Genomic DNA, 15,550 nt, shown 5'->3' on the forward strand with positions numbered 1-15,550 from the left:
GTTTGCCAAGACAGAAAGGCCCTTCCCAGTAAATCAACTCTGTCTTACCCATGGGACACGCTGCTTTACAGCAGCAGGGAATACGGCAAGTGAAATGAATTGTGCAAAAATGTGAGATATTCTTTTTGGTCCAAGGATGAGGAGGAATTGTTGGGATGAATCCAGAACTGAGGTATGTCTAGGGATGGAAATGGTTCCAGGGGAAGGGAGAAGAGACTCTGAACAGTGAGATTTATTGTGCTGGGATATCGACTCCCAGAAGAAGGGGCTGAAGACACATTGCTGGAATTGCTTAACACCAGGTTGGACAAAACACTGGAGGATTTAGAGAGGTTACATAGTCACAGATTTTAAGGCTAGAAAGAACCATTTAGTCAAACCTCCTGCATGACTCATACCAGGGGATTTGCCTAAATATATTCCTGTTCCTAGTCCAATAGCTGTCAGAAAAACACCCAGCCTAATTTTAAAAGAAGCTCCCAGTTCTAGAGAACCTACTGATTTCTGTGATAAGCTGTTCTCATGATTATTTACACACCCTCTTAAAGTGGGAGCCATGTTCCTCATGTCAGTTTTCCTAACTTCAAATCCTGTGTATCTGCTAAACTAAGGACCTTCTGTGGCAGTGGCACTGCTGCCCCATGTATTTTTATTCAGTTTGATGTGTATCAAAGAGGTGAACACCAGGTTCACCTCTACTTTAGCTAATCTCCCTCTCTCCTCAACCAACTGTTGCAAACACTTATATTCTGCCAACCCTTCCAATACCAATCCTTCAAAATAAGTACATTTTGAAAAGAAAGAGGCATAGATTCCCTCTCTGAGCAACGGGCAAGCACAGTTTGATATCTAAAATGAGTCCTGCTGCTTGTGATTTACCCTGTTTGCCAAGCTGCTTGGACAGGAGACTGTACCTTCAGTGCCAGTGTTTTTATAGACTTACTCAACTTGAGCACGCAGTCAGCATCTAAGAGGAAGCAATAGCAGGGCTGGGAATGGTTTTGCTTCATCAACATGTGCAGAGAAATGTACTTAAGTGAGTTACTAGAACAAAAGCAATTAAAAGGGCGATGCTCTGAGGTGCTGGTGGAACCACACCGTGGCTCTGCCCGGCCTGACCCCAATCCCAAGCAGAATGTGTGCATAGAAATCACTGCATTTCTGCACAGGTTCGGGATTTTAAGGGTTCCTCCAGAGCAGATCCTCAGCATGGGATGGGCCACTTCTTGCCTAGATGCTCTCCTGATGCCAGTTCTGCTCTGAACACTAATCCAGAATTTGTATTAAAGCACTGCATACTCAGTCTCATGGGTGTGAGACTCAGGGCTCCATTTTACACCTGATTTGTCGGGTGAGAAGCTGGAGAAGTTTGGGAGGTCGTTTAAAGTTTAAACACTAAACTATGCTCAGGGTATTTTGCAGTCTTTCTTTTCACACCACAGCTCCCTGTCCTTTCTTTTTCTGGTCTGTGCTGCTGTGGATTTATATGTGTAGAAGACAAAGCTAAACTTGGTCAGGGCCTTAAAGTGATGCTGTTGTACCTTAATAAAACTGTATTTAGCCTGGTGATATTGTGAAAACTCTTGAAAATATCTTGAAAGTATGAAAGCAAAGGACAATTAAATCTTGGGATCAGCTCCCAGATGGATTTGCACTGGAGATTCACACTTAATAAAATACAGAAAATTGCATTTTATTTTGGTACATAAATACTGGTCGTGGGGGACTGTGGCATTTAGAAGAGAGAACCACTCCACCAGAAAACTCACTTCAGCAAATGATGCAGTCCAGTTGAGCCCTTTTTATGATCTGAGAAATGACTGTTTTTATAGCACACTAAATAAAACCTGCTATTTGAGCTGGAGGTTTATTAGTAAAGGTGATTTTGTCATAGCTGGGGAGGGAGGGGAGGAAGAAGAAATGAGGGATGAACATCAAAGCAGAGATAGGTGTCATTCAGGAAAAGCACAGCAACGTGTAAAAATGCAGTGCCTGTCATCATCACCTCACCTAGCACCACCAGAGAGACATTTTATGTCACCATTTTGCTGTTTTTGTTACTCCAGTACCTTATTACAAGCCTGATTAAATTTCCCCCACTGGGAAAGACTTGGCTACGGGTGTGGTGAGGAACCTGCAAAAACATCTGTGTGGAAGAGTTATCTGCAGGGAGCCAAATCCAGGGGATGGTAAAATTGGTTCTTAGAGGAGAGCAGTCAGATTTAGCCAGGGCAGCTTGTGATTTTGCAGCTGCCCAAAATTCACCCCTTCTGTGTTCTTGAAAGAGGACATGCAGCTGAGCATTTTTATTCCAGCAGTACATGTCCCTGCTCCAGGAGTCCCAGTGCAGTGCTGGTTATCCTCCTCCAAACCTATCTTCCATCATTCCTTAAAGATCCTGTGGATTTAAAATCCCCTGATTGAACACAGAAATCTTCAGCACCTGTGTCACAAGGGCATGGTCTCTAGTCCAAAACCAGAGATGTTTTCCATGCCTCTTCAAGCTGTGCAAGGAAATTTCCTCAGCTATCACTTCCTGGGGTTTGTACTGGTTCTAGGGAAAAAGGGAGAGGGATCACATTTTATATGATAAAAATGGTAAAAATAGTCACGTGTTATGGGGAAACTGGAGCATAAATCTCCTGAACTCCCCCTACCTTCATCCTTTTGCCTTTTGCAAATGGAATAGACTCCACTGCATGTCTGCTTGGACTGTTACAAGGCCTGCAGTCAGTGTGCGAGGGAAGATGAGAGTGTTCCTATTCCCTTCTGTCAGAAAAAGTATGATTTTACTGCTGAAAACAAAGCAGAATCCCACTTTTCAGTCTGATCTGAGATCAGCTTCTTGGGAGAGTCCAGACCACATCCTTTCTAAATTTTATGATTTAAATTATAAATTTAAAATTTTACTCCCCACAGCACCCACTGGCTTTGCACAAAATGCAGTGGCTCTTGGGTGCGTACCCAACAGAGCCAAAAATTCACCAGATTCTGCAAAGGGAACAAACCTCCCACGTTTTGGTTCAGGTCACTGGAGCTCATCTTTTCACAGTGAATTTGCTGAAGGCACAAGCAACGCTCTCACTGAATTCATGGGACAGGACTCAGGTCTTCATCCAGGGAAGTCGGAAGATCGTAAATTTGACCTGTCCTGCAAATTTTCAAAGGGTTTAAAACCCAGCTGTGCCTGATAGATGTTCTGGCAGATTTCTGGACTTCTTGCTAATGCTGCTGCACATTTAATACTTCATGCTAGACCGTAGCTGCAATCAGAATGCTTTGGAAGAATTAATCTGGCGGTCAGTAACTGCTAAATGAAGTGCATGCTAAAAGAATGATGAGCTAACTGACTGCAGCTCACAGCTTTTATGAGCTTCCCTAAATGCCTGTTTTCAGGTGAATTCAGCATCTCCTTGACATTTAAGGACTCAATTTATAATCAAATTATTTAACTCTAGTGGAAAGAATCACTGGCCTCAATGGAAAAGCCATTTATATTTCTCCCATCCCCTGGAAGAAAAAAAAAAAAGTAGTATTCAAGGTAATGCTGCAATTCCTGTATTAAATGAAGGATAAAAGAAACCTTTCAATGCAAATTAAGAACTGCAGGCTTTTAAAAATTATAGCAGAAACTTAAAGTGCACAGCTGTTCACATCCTTATTTCCAGTTTAGCAATCTCAGACATGCTGAGGGCACCTAAGATGGTGAAGGGCCTGGAGGGGAAGCCACACAGGGATCAGCTGAGGTCACTTGGTCTGTTTAGCTGGAGAAGGGAAGTATGAGGTCAGACCCCATTGCAGTCACAGCTTCCTCACAAAGGGAAGAGGAGGGGCAGGCACTGATCTCTGCTCTGTGGTGATCACTGATAGGACCTGAGGGAATGGCCTGAAGCTGAGTCAGGGGAGATTTAGGTTGGATATCAGGAGAAGGTTCTTCAGCCAGAGGTTGTTTGGGCACTGGAACAGGCTCCACAGGGAATGGGCACAGCACCAAACCTGACAGACCTCAAGAAGAGTTTTGAAAATTCCCTCAGGCACAGGGGAGGATCATTGGAGTGTCCTGTGTGGGGGCAGGAGCTGGATTCAATGATTCTTGTGGGTCCCTTCCAAATCACCCTACCCTGTCGTTCTGAGATTCTGGGATTAACATCCTAGAAAACACCACAAGTCTTTCAGAGATTAACTGCTCCCATTTCTGCATGTCCCAGTCTGCCTTGGGACCCTTCTGCTGTTTTATTTTGGCTGAGCCACTGTACACATGTGGATTGCCTTTCTTCAGCTTGAAATTAGAAATTAGAGGAAATTAGAGAACAGTGGAAGAGCAATATGAGGTAGAAATTTGGACAAGTGATGTCATAGTAACACACTGGTGAGAGCAGGTTGAGATCTGCAGAATTAACCATTCCTGAAAGGATGGAAGTATGTTTTTTATATGAATATTAAAGCCTTAATATCACTCCTGGATTTAAGTTCATTATCAAGGGTTTTGAACAAATGAAAGCACACAGCAAAGGCTCCTTGCTCTGCAAGCCTTGCCTTTGTGGCTGCAATGTCTGAAACATTTGCCTAAAAATCCTTGCACTGGCTTGAGGCCAAACAAGGACCAAACCAGGGTTATCTCAGCAGCTGAATGGGGAAAATTGTATGAGTCCCATTGTAGTCCACCTTAGCTGGTGACCAATTGTTCCCTCCCAGCTGCCTAAACCGAGGCAGCAAACAGTGTTATGGTTAAACACGATATTTAAACTGCATTGTTATGTCGGTGATGATGGGTTCTTTGTTGGAGATGACAGAAAAATCCCGTTGTTTAGAGTTTTCCCAGACTCGGTGCTTAATACAAAGCTCTGAAAAGAACAGGGTTGTTTAAACATTTGATAAAGAAAATATGTGCAGTGATGGGTCTATTCCATCAGCAAGGAGCAGATCAGCCTGCAGCGCCAAATCCTACTTTCATAAATTCAACATATTGTTGCAATTTGACGAAATAAAATCCTCAGTCCCTCTATGTGGAAAATAGAAGTGTCTGAAAAGCAGAAGAAGATTGAAACAGTGTGCAAATTATTCAGTTTAAAGCTGGTAGCAAAATAAATTTGGAATAACTCTGAAATTTCTGAATTATTTAGAAAATCAAGATGCTTTACCAGGAATGCATGAAAAATTACAATTCACAACCATGTGAGCATCTTTGGACTGTTCAGTAATCTCTGCATTGATTTGTCTTTTCCTTGGATAAGTGCTTTAGACAAGGTATTCTCAAGACAATCATCATGCCAAAGCCTGAACTTCAGCTTCTCTGTATTGACACAATCACACAAACACACTCCACGGTCTGGGATGTTTTGTTTGGTGAATGGACACAAAGAGGTTGCTTGGCTTTTAATTAACCCACTCCCACCCCATGCTGTGTCCTGCTCTCATGGGCATTTTTGCCTTAATTCCTGCCTCTCTTTGTGCGTCAAATGAATGTTCAGGGTTGGGAACTAGATTATCTCCAAGGTCCCTTCTAACCCAAACCATTCTATGATTCTGTGAGCCACACTCCTGTGAGTGTGATGGATGTCTGGGCTTTGTGCTCGTTGAGACCCAGGGAGCTGTAGAAGGAATAAATTCTGGGAGCGATAAATTTGCAGCAGTACTCTGGAAAATCCCCTATTTTGGAACCATAGCAATGAATTTTATGTTAGTGTTGCTGGTGTGTTTTTATTGGTGTTTCACTTTTAATTAAAGCCCCTACATCAGTTTTGGACTGGATTTAGTGGTGTCTCTCAGAAGAAACCACTGTTTGTGCTTTCAGCAAGTGTTGTTTTCTGGTTTGTATCCCTCATCCATGGCTAGAGTCACTGAGAACTTGAAGAAATTCCTAAAACCATTTCAGAGACTTGCAATTATGAACTGACTTGACTTGATCACAGGCTCCTCTCACCTCATGTCCATGACTGCTCAACCTGTAAGTCATCAGGCCAAATTTATATTGGCCTGAGCCTGCTGTCTCCTCCACTTGGCATCTTTTATTTACAGAGTAATTCTACCCTGGGAAAGCTCAGTACACTCACCAAAAAACATGAAATATCTCCAACCTGTAGCTCTGATTAGAGCCTGCAAGTGAGCAGTTTACAGCCATCCCATTGGGACAGAAGAGGAAATGCTCAATTTTGAGCAAAAGTATGAGCTGAGACAGGATTATTTATTCATGCACTGGAACTAGAAATCTCATTTTTTCTCTTTCTTTCAAAGGTTTTTTTTTTTCCTTAGTAACATGTGTTCATGCATGTCTGGGAAGCAGAAACTAAAGAGAAAGGTTTTTCAAGGGGAACAAATAACTTGGAGATTCTCCAGTTTTTAGGAACTCAGGACAAGAACAGAGACTGATTTTTCAGAAGGCAGGTGCCCACTGCATTTTCAGTCAGTGCCTGCAGATTTATTCATTCAGCCTGGAGCATCTCAGGCTGGCAGCTTGCTGGACACCAAAGGATATAAGGATATAAGAATTGTGTGCAGTGCTTTTGGGTATAAACCCAAGTTAAGCAGGTCTGAATTCAGGCCTGCCTTCCCTCTGAGCTGGCTGGGTACAGGGAATGTTCCCTCTGCATGAAGTGTCTCTGCCACAGCAGATTGCTGTGCCTGAGCTAATGCCCTCCTCTGCATGGCTAGCACACAGCACCTGGGATCCAGCACCTTGCCAGCTCAGGAGGCAAAGCAGAGCACGTGCCCACACACATCACAGCTTCACCCCATGGATTTCCAATGAGATGCCAGCTCCCCAGTGGCAAAATTGCTACCAAAAATGGCTTATCAGTTCCTAGACCACACAGAGGTTTTATATGGTGTTTTGATGAGATTTGCTCTTGCTGGAGAGGCATGGGTGGCCCTGAGATAAAAGCAAGCACTTCCCAATACTCTGATTTTAAGTGACATTATACATTTAAGAAAGCCTTTCCTCTTTTTCTTTTCTTTTCTTTTTTTTTTTCTTTTTTTGTTTCCTTTTCTTTTAAATTGTTTTTCTTTCTTCTATGAAGAAGACAACAAAGAATGGTATGTCCCCAGAGCACACTGATGTGTCACTGTGGATGCCAATCCCCACAGACACTCCTGATGTTATTAATTTTTAAAACAAACTTGCTGATTGAGGTTCTGACTGCCTTTAAATTGTCTCTACAAGGAGACTGTGTACTAATTAACCCACAGAAACAATCAATGATGTACCTTTTTCAAATTTCAGGGTGATTAGAATATGAAAATGAAGAGCACAATGGTGCAGATGTTTTAAAATCACAGCAGACAGCAATTAGTGACATGGGAACCAGCTGCTTATCTCTCCAGATAAAGCCTCTTAATAGGGAATTACACTTGAGGAGCCATTACACAGATGGATCTGCGAATGATTTAAAGAGGGGGCGTTGTAGTATTAACTTTGATTTGCAAGCCAGATTCTTGACAGGCTTTATGTGTGTTACCTCCTCAAAAAGGTGTATTTGGAGCAGGGGGAGACCATCCTTTTATGCACTCAGATTTTTTTATTTTTTTTTATTTTTTCAGGTGTTGTGTTTCTCTAAATGTATATTTTATCATAATCAGTATTTTTTTTTTAAAGTGTTCTTTTCTTTTAATTCGGAATTTTTTTACAGTCACTCTTCTTATTTTACTTGGCCATTGGTTTTATTGCTGTCATCTCCTCCCAGTTTTTGCTTTTGGGTTGGAAGCAGCATGTGGGTTTAGATGGAAGCTGAGTCAAGGGAATGAGCATGCAGACTGAAGCATGCTGAAAGAGTCCCTGAGGAATGGATTCTGCTGCTGGGTGCTACTTACAGAGTAGGGTGCTGCTCTTCCTGGGACTGGTACTGTATCATCTCCTCAGCTGCCAGGGCTGCACACCAGAATAAAACTGGTTTTGGGAGTAATCATGTCTGCAGGTGCAGGGCTGCACAGGGACAGAGGGAACAGGTATAAACATAGAGAATAAAACCTCTTCTTGTCTATGACCAGTGACCACCAGAGTATGGGATCCATCCTGGTCACAGGTCCACCCACCACTGCCAAAGCTGAGGCCTGCAGCTCATGAGCTTGTCATCCAAATCTTATTCTGCTAATAAGAGGATTCTAATCTTATTCTTATAGTCTAAGGTTTAGCATGTGCTGGACCAGGTTGCTCAAGCCTTTTTTCAGTTGCAAAAGCTATTCATCTTCCTTATGTGTATTTTATTTTCTTTAAAGGAGAGTTGGGATTATTTAACCTACTAAAAACATCCAGTAAACTGTATATGAAGAGAAATATTGACCAAGTGTGCTGAGCTGTAGTAAAATTATGTGAGTTAATTTACACTTCTACTTCCACAAAATAAGAAGGAGCAGACTCTCAGTGCAGATTAGCTGGCTGTGGAAGAAAATCCCGTTTAATGAAAGGGCAAATGACAAGCAGAGGCTGGCACTGAAGTTTGAAGCATTTTTAGGGTCTCATAAACCAAAAAGTAAATAAAGATAAATCCTTCTGTTTTCATGAAAAAATGCCCACTATTCTTGCTGGTCTTGACTGGCTACCATAGGAACTCTCTTCAAGTCAACAGCCCCATGGAGCTGGAGTATATTACATACTTACTGACAAATAAAGAATTTAGGTGAAAGGCATCAAGATATAGGTTTCTTAAGATTCCCTCACCATCCTGACAGATCTGACATCTGTCAGCTTAGCAGAGTCTTGGTTTAGCTGAGCTAGGCCTCATTGGCTTTTTGGGACAGTGCTCACATAGCAATGAAAATTGAAGCCTAAACACTGGGGATCAAATAGCAGCCCAGATGAATACATGGGGAATAAAATATGCTTGGCCCCATTACATTCTACTGGTTTAGCAGTGCTTTTAGGTAAACAGTCCCCACATACCCATTGCAGACACTGAAACCCAACCTGCTGCAGCCAAATTGTCTCTAGTCACTGTGCTGCAGAAGAATTATTTTTGGGTAGTATGGATGTGTCTGGCAAGGCAGAGCCAATAAATGTTACACTGGAAGAAGTTTCAAGAGGAAACCCAGCAGAGTGTAATGTGCTTGGGCAGATATATAGTTCTGACACCCTGCTTAGGGAATGGAGTCCCCTGATCCTGCAGACCGGTCATTTTTTGAAGTCCTGGTGAAATTGGAGTGCTTATCTGCGTGATTAAATGCCTCCAGAGTTGGCACCTTTGATGACACAGGCATATCTTTCTCATGAATTTTAAGATTGATGTGGTGGTGGCCTGTGCTGCTGGAGCAATGACAGGGCTATCATTAGGGATGTGCTGGGAGTTGCATCATCACTATATAATGTACAGGCCAAGGAAATGAGGCTGGAGGAGCCAAGCCATATATCAGCATCCATCGCTGATCTATAGCTGGCCTCTCCATTCTGAGCCCTTATTAACTGCCTTAAAATATAGATCAGAGATTATTTCTCCTTCTAGATCATGGATCTCCATGTGTGTGATAGATATGGAGGACTAGGGTGTTGCTAGAGTGTGATGTTTTTGTTCCCTGCTGTAACCCTCCTTCTTATTTTTATCTTTTTTTTTTCTTCCAAATGAAAGGTTTCAGGTCATTTAGTTTCATGGCTCAGCACTTGGAAGTAATGTGGGTGTAAGAAGCTGGTTTGGCTTCAGCCTGCAGTTTGGGATCTGTTCAGAAACAGCCTGGCCCTGCCTCAATGTGGGTGCTGGGACCTGAGAGAGGCATTTCCAGGGCTTCTCCACATCACAAATTGAGGTACCTCAGGAAGATGAATTTTTATGTGATGATGGAGTGAAGCACAACCACCTCCCCCTGGCACATCACCAGAGGATGGCCTGCCCATCTCCTTGTGCCAGAACACCCAGCCTAGGGTCTGGGCAGCACGAGAAGCCCAAATGGCACAGGCAAAATGGATCTCAGGAGCTTTGAGATCAATTTAAAATAGTTAAAATAAAACAAGCAGTAAAACTCCAGTGCTGGTGCTGCTGGTTTCCCCTCCCTGGACCCATCCCAAGATATGGGTGTGGATGGGCCCCCTTTTCTGAAGGAGGGCATCAGTGTGGGTTGTGTCCTCTGTGTGCTCCAGGGCTCGTGTGTGGGAGGCCACTGTGAGGAAGAGGAGGAGAAGGATTTATTCCCTAAGGGCTGTTTATGCTTTCAGCTCTTTTCTCAGGCTGAGGAAACCGGGTGTCGCTCACCCACGACATCTGCAGCTCCACCACAGCTGCATGCTTTCGTTCTCTCACTCCACAATTCCTGGAAATCTCTGTTTTCCCTGAGCATAGCTGGTCCATGTGCACGACAGCTGAACTATCCACAGGATTTAAGAGTCCCTGATTGCTGCTGAGACAATGGACTAGAACAACTTCATCATTATTGCCTATTCCAGGAAAGCCACATGTCTGTATTGATACGGGGATGAAATATAGCTCAGCATCAATTTGTCAATAACATGCATGTTTAGTGGCCAATTAATAATGTGCCATGGGCTTCTCTAGTCCTTTTCCAACTTCTTTGAAGTTTCACAGAACTAGGGACACCTCATTTCCCAATTCAGAGCCCTCCCTTTTTGCCTCCTTGCCCCAAGATTTCTGTTCCAAACACCCCAAAGGAAGATCACATGGGCTACCGATATAAATTTAATTGTAACAGGGTGTTTTCAGGAACACAAGACACACAGCAATTATTATCTACTTTTCTTTCCTTGATTATGTTTTTATTTTTAGTCTCATCATTTATTTGACAATCACAACAGTGTCTGTAGTTTGTACACCTAGTACTGCTTGCAGTACTAGGTGTACAAAAGCAGTTGTACGGACTGACCCAGAGCTTTATAAAATAAAAGCTGCAAGATAAAAAATAAAACCAAAAAAAACTACACAACAGATCAACCAAAGAAAGTAAAAAACAAATAGACAGATACTTTTGCTTTAAAAGGAAAAAGTTACAGCTGTAGTAAACAATTTTTTTTTTTTAGCTGGAGGCCCACCAAGAGAAATACAGTGGAGTTTCTTTTGCTCTGTAAGAGTCTTCAGCATAATTCTGCCCTTGCTGTAACCTCTGCGGCTTGAAGAGCTCCTGTCAGAGTAGAAATCATGTTGAAAATATCTCTCACCAACATTGCAAATAGCAGAGTTTTAAAATGGAAAGGGAGTAATGCAAATCTTGAACCTGCCAAGCGTGCCTCACACACTTGACGCTATGCATATGATTTTAAGCACTAAGTATGCGGGGATGGCTTCCATGTGGAAATTCAAGTAAATCTTTGCAGAATCTGCCTTCATAGGGAAGTGAACCTGTGGGTTTTCCTCTTGTTTGTTACAACTTCCAAGATAATTTTTCAGTTTTTGTGTTTACAATAATGACTTTAATTGCTGCTGTTGAGCCTCAAGTTCTGTGAGCGATTATTTGTCAGGAAAAAAAGGCATTCTCACCAGGAGGCTGAGTTTCACCATTCATCCATTGAAAGGGAATATTTCACTTGTGTTTTAAATTAAAAATCAATAGAATATGTTCCCTTAGCAATTTTACATTTATAGAAATATTTCCACTGCTTTTAGAGTAAGGAAACCAAACAAAACTTGTTTACTGTGCATGAAATCTAAATGCAAATTTGGCTCAAGTATAGGAAGATTTTATAAAGGTTCCTAACACTTACAAAGACATTGTTGCTATTCACTGCACAAATAAGGAGCTGCAACCAGTGGTTATGAATGAACTGCTAAACTAACTTTTTATTCCTTGTTTATTTTATGCTCCCTCCCAGGTTTATGACAGGCCACAAAAACATTCTGCTCTGCACTATGATCCGGGCCTCCAACAAGACTTCACCAGTGACACCTTAAAATCAAAGCACCAGCAAAAAAGTAGCAACCAGCACCACATTGACTGGTCAGCGAGCTCCGACACTGGACCCGCTTCTCAGAGCTGCTTCATCAACGCAGAGCCCAGTAGAGAAGCAATTAGTGCCACCAAGGTCTCTGCTCTGGAGCCAGGAGTTTCCTACAGCAAATCCCAGGCCAAGAAGTCCTGCAGCAGCAGCAGCAGCAGCAGCAGCAGCAGCAGCAGCACGTGGGGGCAGCTGTCGGTCAGCAGTAAAGAGCTGGCGATTTGCAGCGCAGTCCCGTCACCCAACAGCATCAGCACGGCCGCCCAGCCGAGCAGTGCCTCCGAGTGCAATGGGCTTCTGCCTCTTGGAGACCAGGAGGGAGGTGTGCAGCTGGAGGCCCCCGATCAGCCCGCTGGAAGTACGAAGAAGAAGTCCAGCAAAAAGGACTTTATAAGCCAAACCATCCAAACCACAGACATGGAGTGGGTAAAGAGCGCTCAGAAAGCATTTGACAGCAAATCCCATGACAGCATGGAAGGGAAAAAGGAGTCTTATTCAATGGACAGCATGTTGGATACATCACCCTCAAAGCAGAATCCCATTTCTGCCAGCACTTGTGAAAGTGACACCAATCACGTACGAATTACTATCCCAATTAAGTCTCCGACAACAGATGCATCTGGCCACAAAAGGAAAAAGAGGCAATCCATTAAATCCTCCATAGAGAAAACTATCCAGGAGAAAAACCTGCCTTCTGTGCTTGCTTTGAGCAGTGAAATGGCAAACAGGACCAGCTCTCAACCAGAGGGGAGTAAAAAAGATCTTCGAGCCACAAAGCCAGGGAAAGTGGTTGAAAATGAGTCCCCCTTAGTAGCTATTGACAGTGGTGTGTTCACGGACAAAGCATCCCCCAACAGTGCCGCCCGAGTCAGAAAACCTCTACCTGTGACATCCACTCTCCTGCCCACCAATCTTTCCACAGCTGGCAAATTACCTGATGTCCAGCACCCCAAACATGCAGCTAAGCGTCGGTGGACCTGCAGCAAACCTAAATCTATTCTTCGGGAGACCTCCCTGACGACATCTGAGAAGCTGATGGTGGAGCCTCCTTCAGCCTACCCCATCACACCATCCAGCCCTCTGTACACCAATACAGACAGTCTTACTGTGATCACACCTGTCAAGAAAAAAAGAGGACGACCAAAGAAACAGCCTCTGCTCACTGTTGAAACCATTCATGAGGGGACTTCCACCAGCCCAGTGAGTCCAATCAATCGTGAGTTTCCAGGAACAAAGAAAAGGAAGAGGAGAAGGAATCTGGCCAAGTTTGCCCAGATGGTTCCAGGAGAGGACAAGTCCATGAGTGAACTCAAATTTCACAAAAAGGTCGGGAAACTTGGGGTCTTGGATAAGAAGACCATCAAGACCATTAATAAAATGAAAACCCTCAAGAGGAAGAACATTCTCAATCAGATCTTGTCCTCCTGCTCCAGCAGCATTGCTCTGAAGGCAAAGGTCCAGCCACCATCTAGTGCTGGGCCAACCACCATTGATGCCAGACTAGGGAAGCAGATCAATGTCAGCAAGAGGGGGACTATCTACATTGGTAAAAAAAGGGGCAGAAAGCCAAGGGCAGAGCTGCAGCCGCAGCCAGAAGAACCTAAGACAGCCATCAAGCACTCAAGGCCTGTTTCCAGCCAGCCAGAAAACCCAGCAGTGCCTTCCAACTTGCAGTCACTTGTGGCATCGTCACCAGCAGCTATTCATCCGCTTTCTACACAATTAGTGGGGATCAACGGCAACCTCAGCCCTGCAAGCACTGAAACTAATTTTTCAGAGTTAAAAACTATGCCAAATCTTCAACCTATCAGTGCTCTTCCTACAAAAACCCAGAAAGGAATGCACAGTGGAACTTGGAAGCTGTCTCCGCCCAGGCTAATGGCTAATTCACCTTCTCACCTCTGTGAAATAGGTTCTCTGAAAGAAGTCACGCTGTCGCCAGTGAGCGAGTCTCACAGCGAGGAAACCATACCGAGTGACAGTGGGATAGGTACAGACAACAACAGCACCTCTGACCAAGCCGAGAAAAGCTCAGAATCCCGCCGGAGATACTCCTTTGATTTCTGCACCCTGGACAATCCAGAGGCTATCCCATCTGACACCAGCACAAAGAACAGGCATGGTCACCGGCAGAAGCATCTCATTGTGGATAACTTTCTTTCTCATGAAAGTATTAAAAAGCCAAAGCACAAGAGGAAAAGGAAAAGCCTGCAGAACAGAGATGACCTCCAGTTTCTGGCAGACCTTGAGGAACTCATCAATAAGTTTCAAGTGTTCAGGATTTCCCATAGAAGTTATACATTTTATCATGAAAATCCATATCCCAGCATCTTCAGGATTAATTTTGATCATTACTACCCTGTGCCATATATCCAGTATGACCCATTGCTCTATCTTCGCAGGACCTCTGATATGAAGTCTAAGAAGAAGCGTGGTAGACCTGCCAAAACCAATGACACCATGACAAAGGTGCCTTTTTTACAAGGGTTCGGTTACCCTATTCCCAGTGGGAGTTACTATGCACCCTATGGAATGCCTTACACATCAATGCCTATGATGAATCTTGGTTACTACGGTCAGTATCCAGCTCCTTTGTACCTGTCTCACACGCTTGGAGCGGCTTCCCCATTTATGAGACCTACCGTGCCCCCACCCCAATTCCATGCAAGCTCTCATATGAAGATGTCCACCACTGCCAAACACAAAGCAAAACACGGAGTGCACCTACAAACCCCTGTGGGAATGGGCCTTGGAGACATGCAGTCCTCATTGGCTCCTCCGAAGGTTGGAGGAACGAGCCTTTCAAGTGGCCGACTTCACAAAAGGAAACACAAACATAAGCACAAGCATAAGGATGAGCGGATTTTGGGGACTCATGAAGATCTGAGTGGTCTCTTTGCTAGCAAGTCCACTGGCTTCTCCAGCCACGGCATCAACGAGAGGCTGAGTGGCTCAGACAAAGACCTGTCCTTGCTCAATGAGAAGAGCAAGCACAAGGAGAAGCAGAAGCACCAGCATTGTGAAAACGGGCACAAAGGCTCAAAGAGTAATTTTGAAGTGGATACGCTGTCTACGCTCTCACTTTCTGATGCCCAGCAGTGGTCACAGAGTAAAGATAAAAGTGACTCAAGCAGTGATCCCATTGACTCTTGCACAAAGAGATACTCTGGTAATACTGAGAGTAATGGAAGGTCAGAGTCCCTGGACATGTTTGGTGAAATAAATTCCTCAAGTGAGAAGCGGGACAATGATGCGAGTGGGAATAAAAGAAGAAGCTTTGAAGGCTTTGGAACTTACAGGGAAAAGGACATTCAGCCCTTCAAGACAAATAGGAAGGACAGAAGTACTTTTGATTCTTCAGCCTCTTCAGGTAAGCTTTGTTTTATTCTATTTTACTTTTACTATTTACTGCAATTAAATTTCAATGGTGAACAAAGAGAGACTCATCATTTACAGCAAATACACTTATGAGTTAATAACTTCTCTGGCTTTTGCAACTGAATGTCATTCTTTATCCTATCTCCATTTTAGGGGAGATCAACAAGAAAGTTGGCCACATCTTAAGTCCAAAGTTTTAAAAGCCTTTGAGCTGTTACACAGCACTTTTATAAATGTTTATCCGTCCTTCACTTATCTCTCATGACTTGTTACACTTCTTCCTAAAATCTGACCACTGCATTCTGCAAC

At 43.5% G+C, this 15,550-nt stretch overlaps 1 protein-coding gene across 5 annotated transcripts in view; it reads left to right on the plus strand.

Moving 5' to 3' along the window:
* The window catches only part of SETBP1 (SET binding protein 1), a 268,911-nt gene that overhangs the window by 173,390 nt on the left and 79,971 nt on the right, over positions 1-15,550 (plus strand). For all 5 annotated transcript variants that reach the window (XM_086867067.1, XM_086867068.1, XM_023944060.2 and 2 more), the window contains one exon: positions 11,741-15,233. In XM_086867067.1, coding sequence (XP_086723193.1) covers positions 11,741-15,233 — 3,493 coding nt within the window. The remainder of the gene's footprint in view (positions 1-11,740; positions 15,234-15,550) is intronic.

This window comes from Cyanistes caeruleus, chromosome Z (genome assembly GCF_971803275.1).
Source record: "Cyanistes caeruleus chromosome Z, bCyaCae1.hap1.1, whole genome shotgun sequence".
Lineage (NCBI taxonomy): Eukaryota > Metazoa > Chordata > Aves > Passeriformes > Paridae > Cyanistes > Cyanistes caeruleus.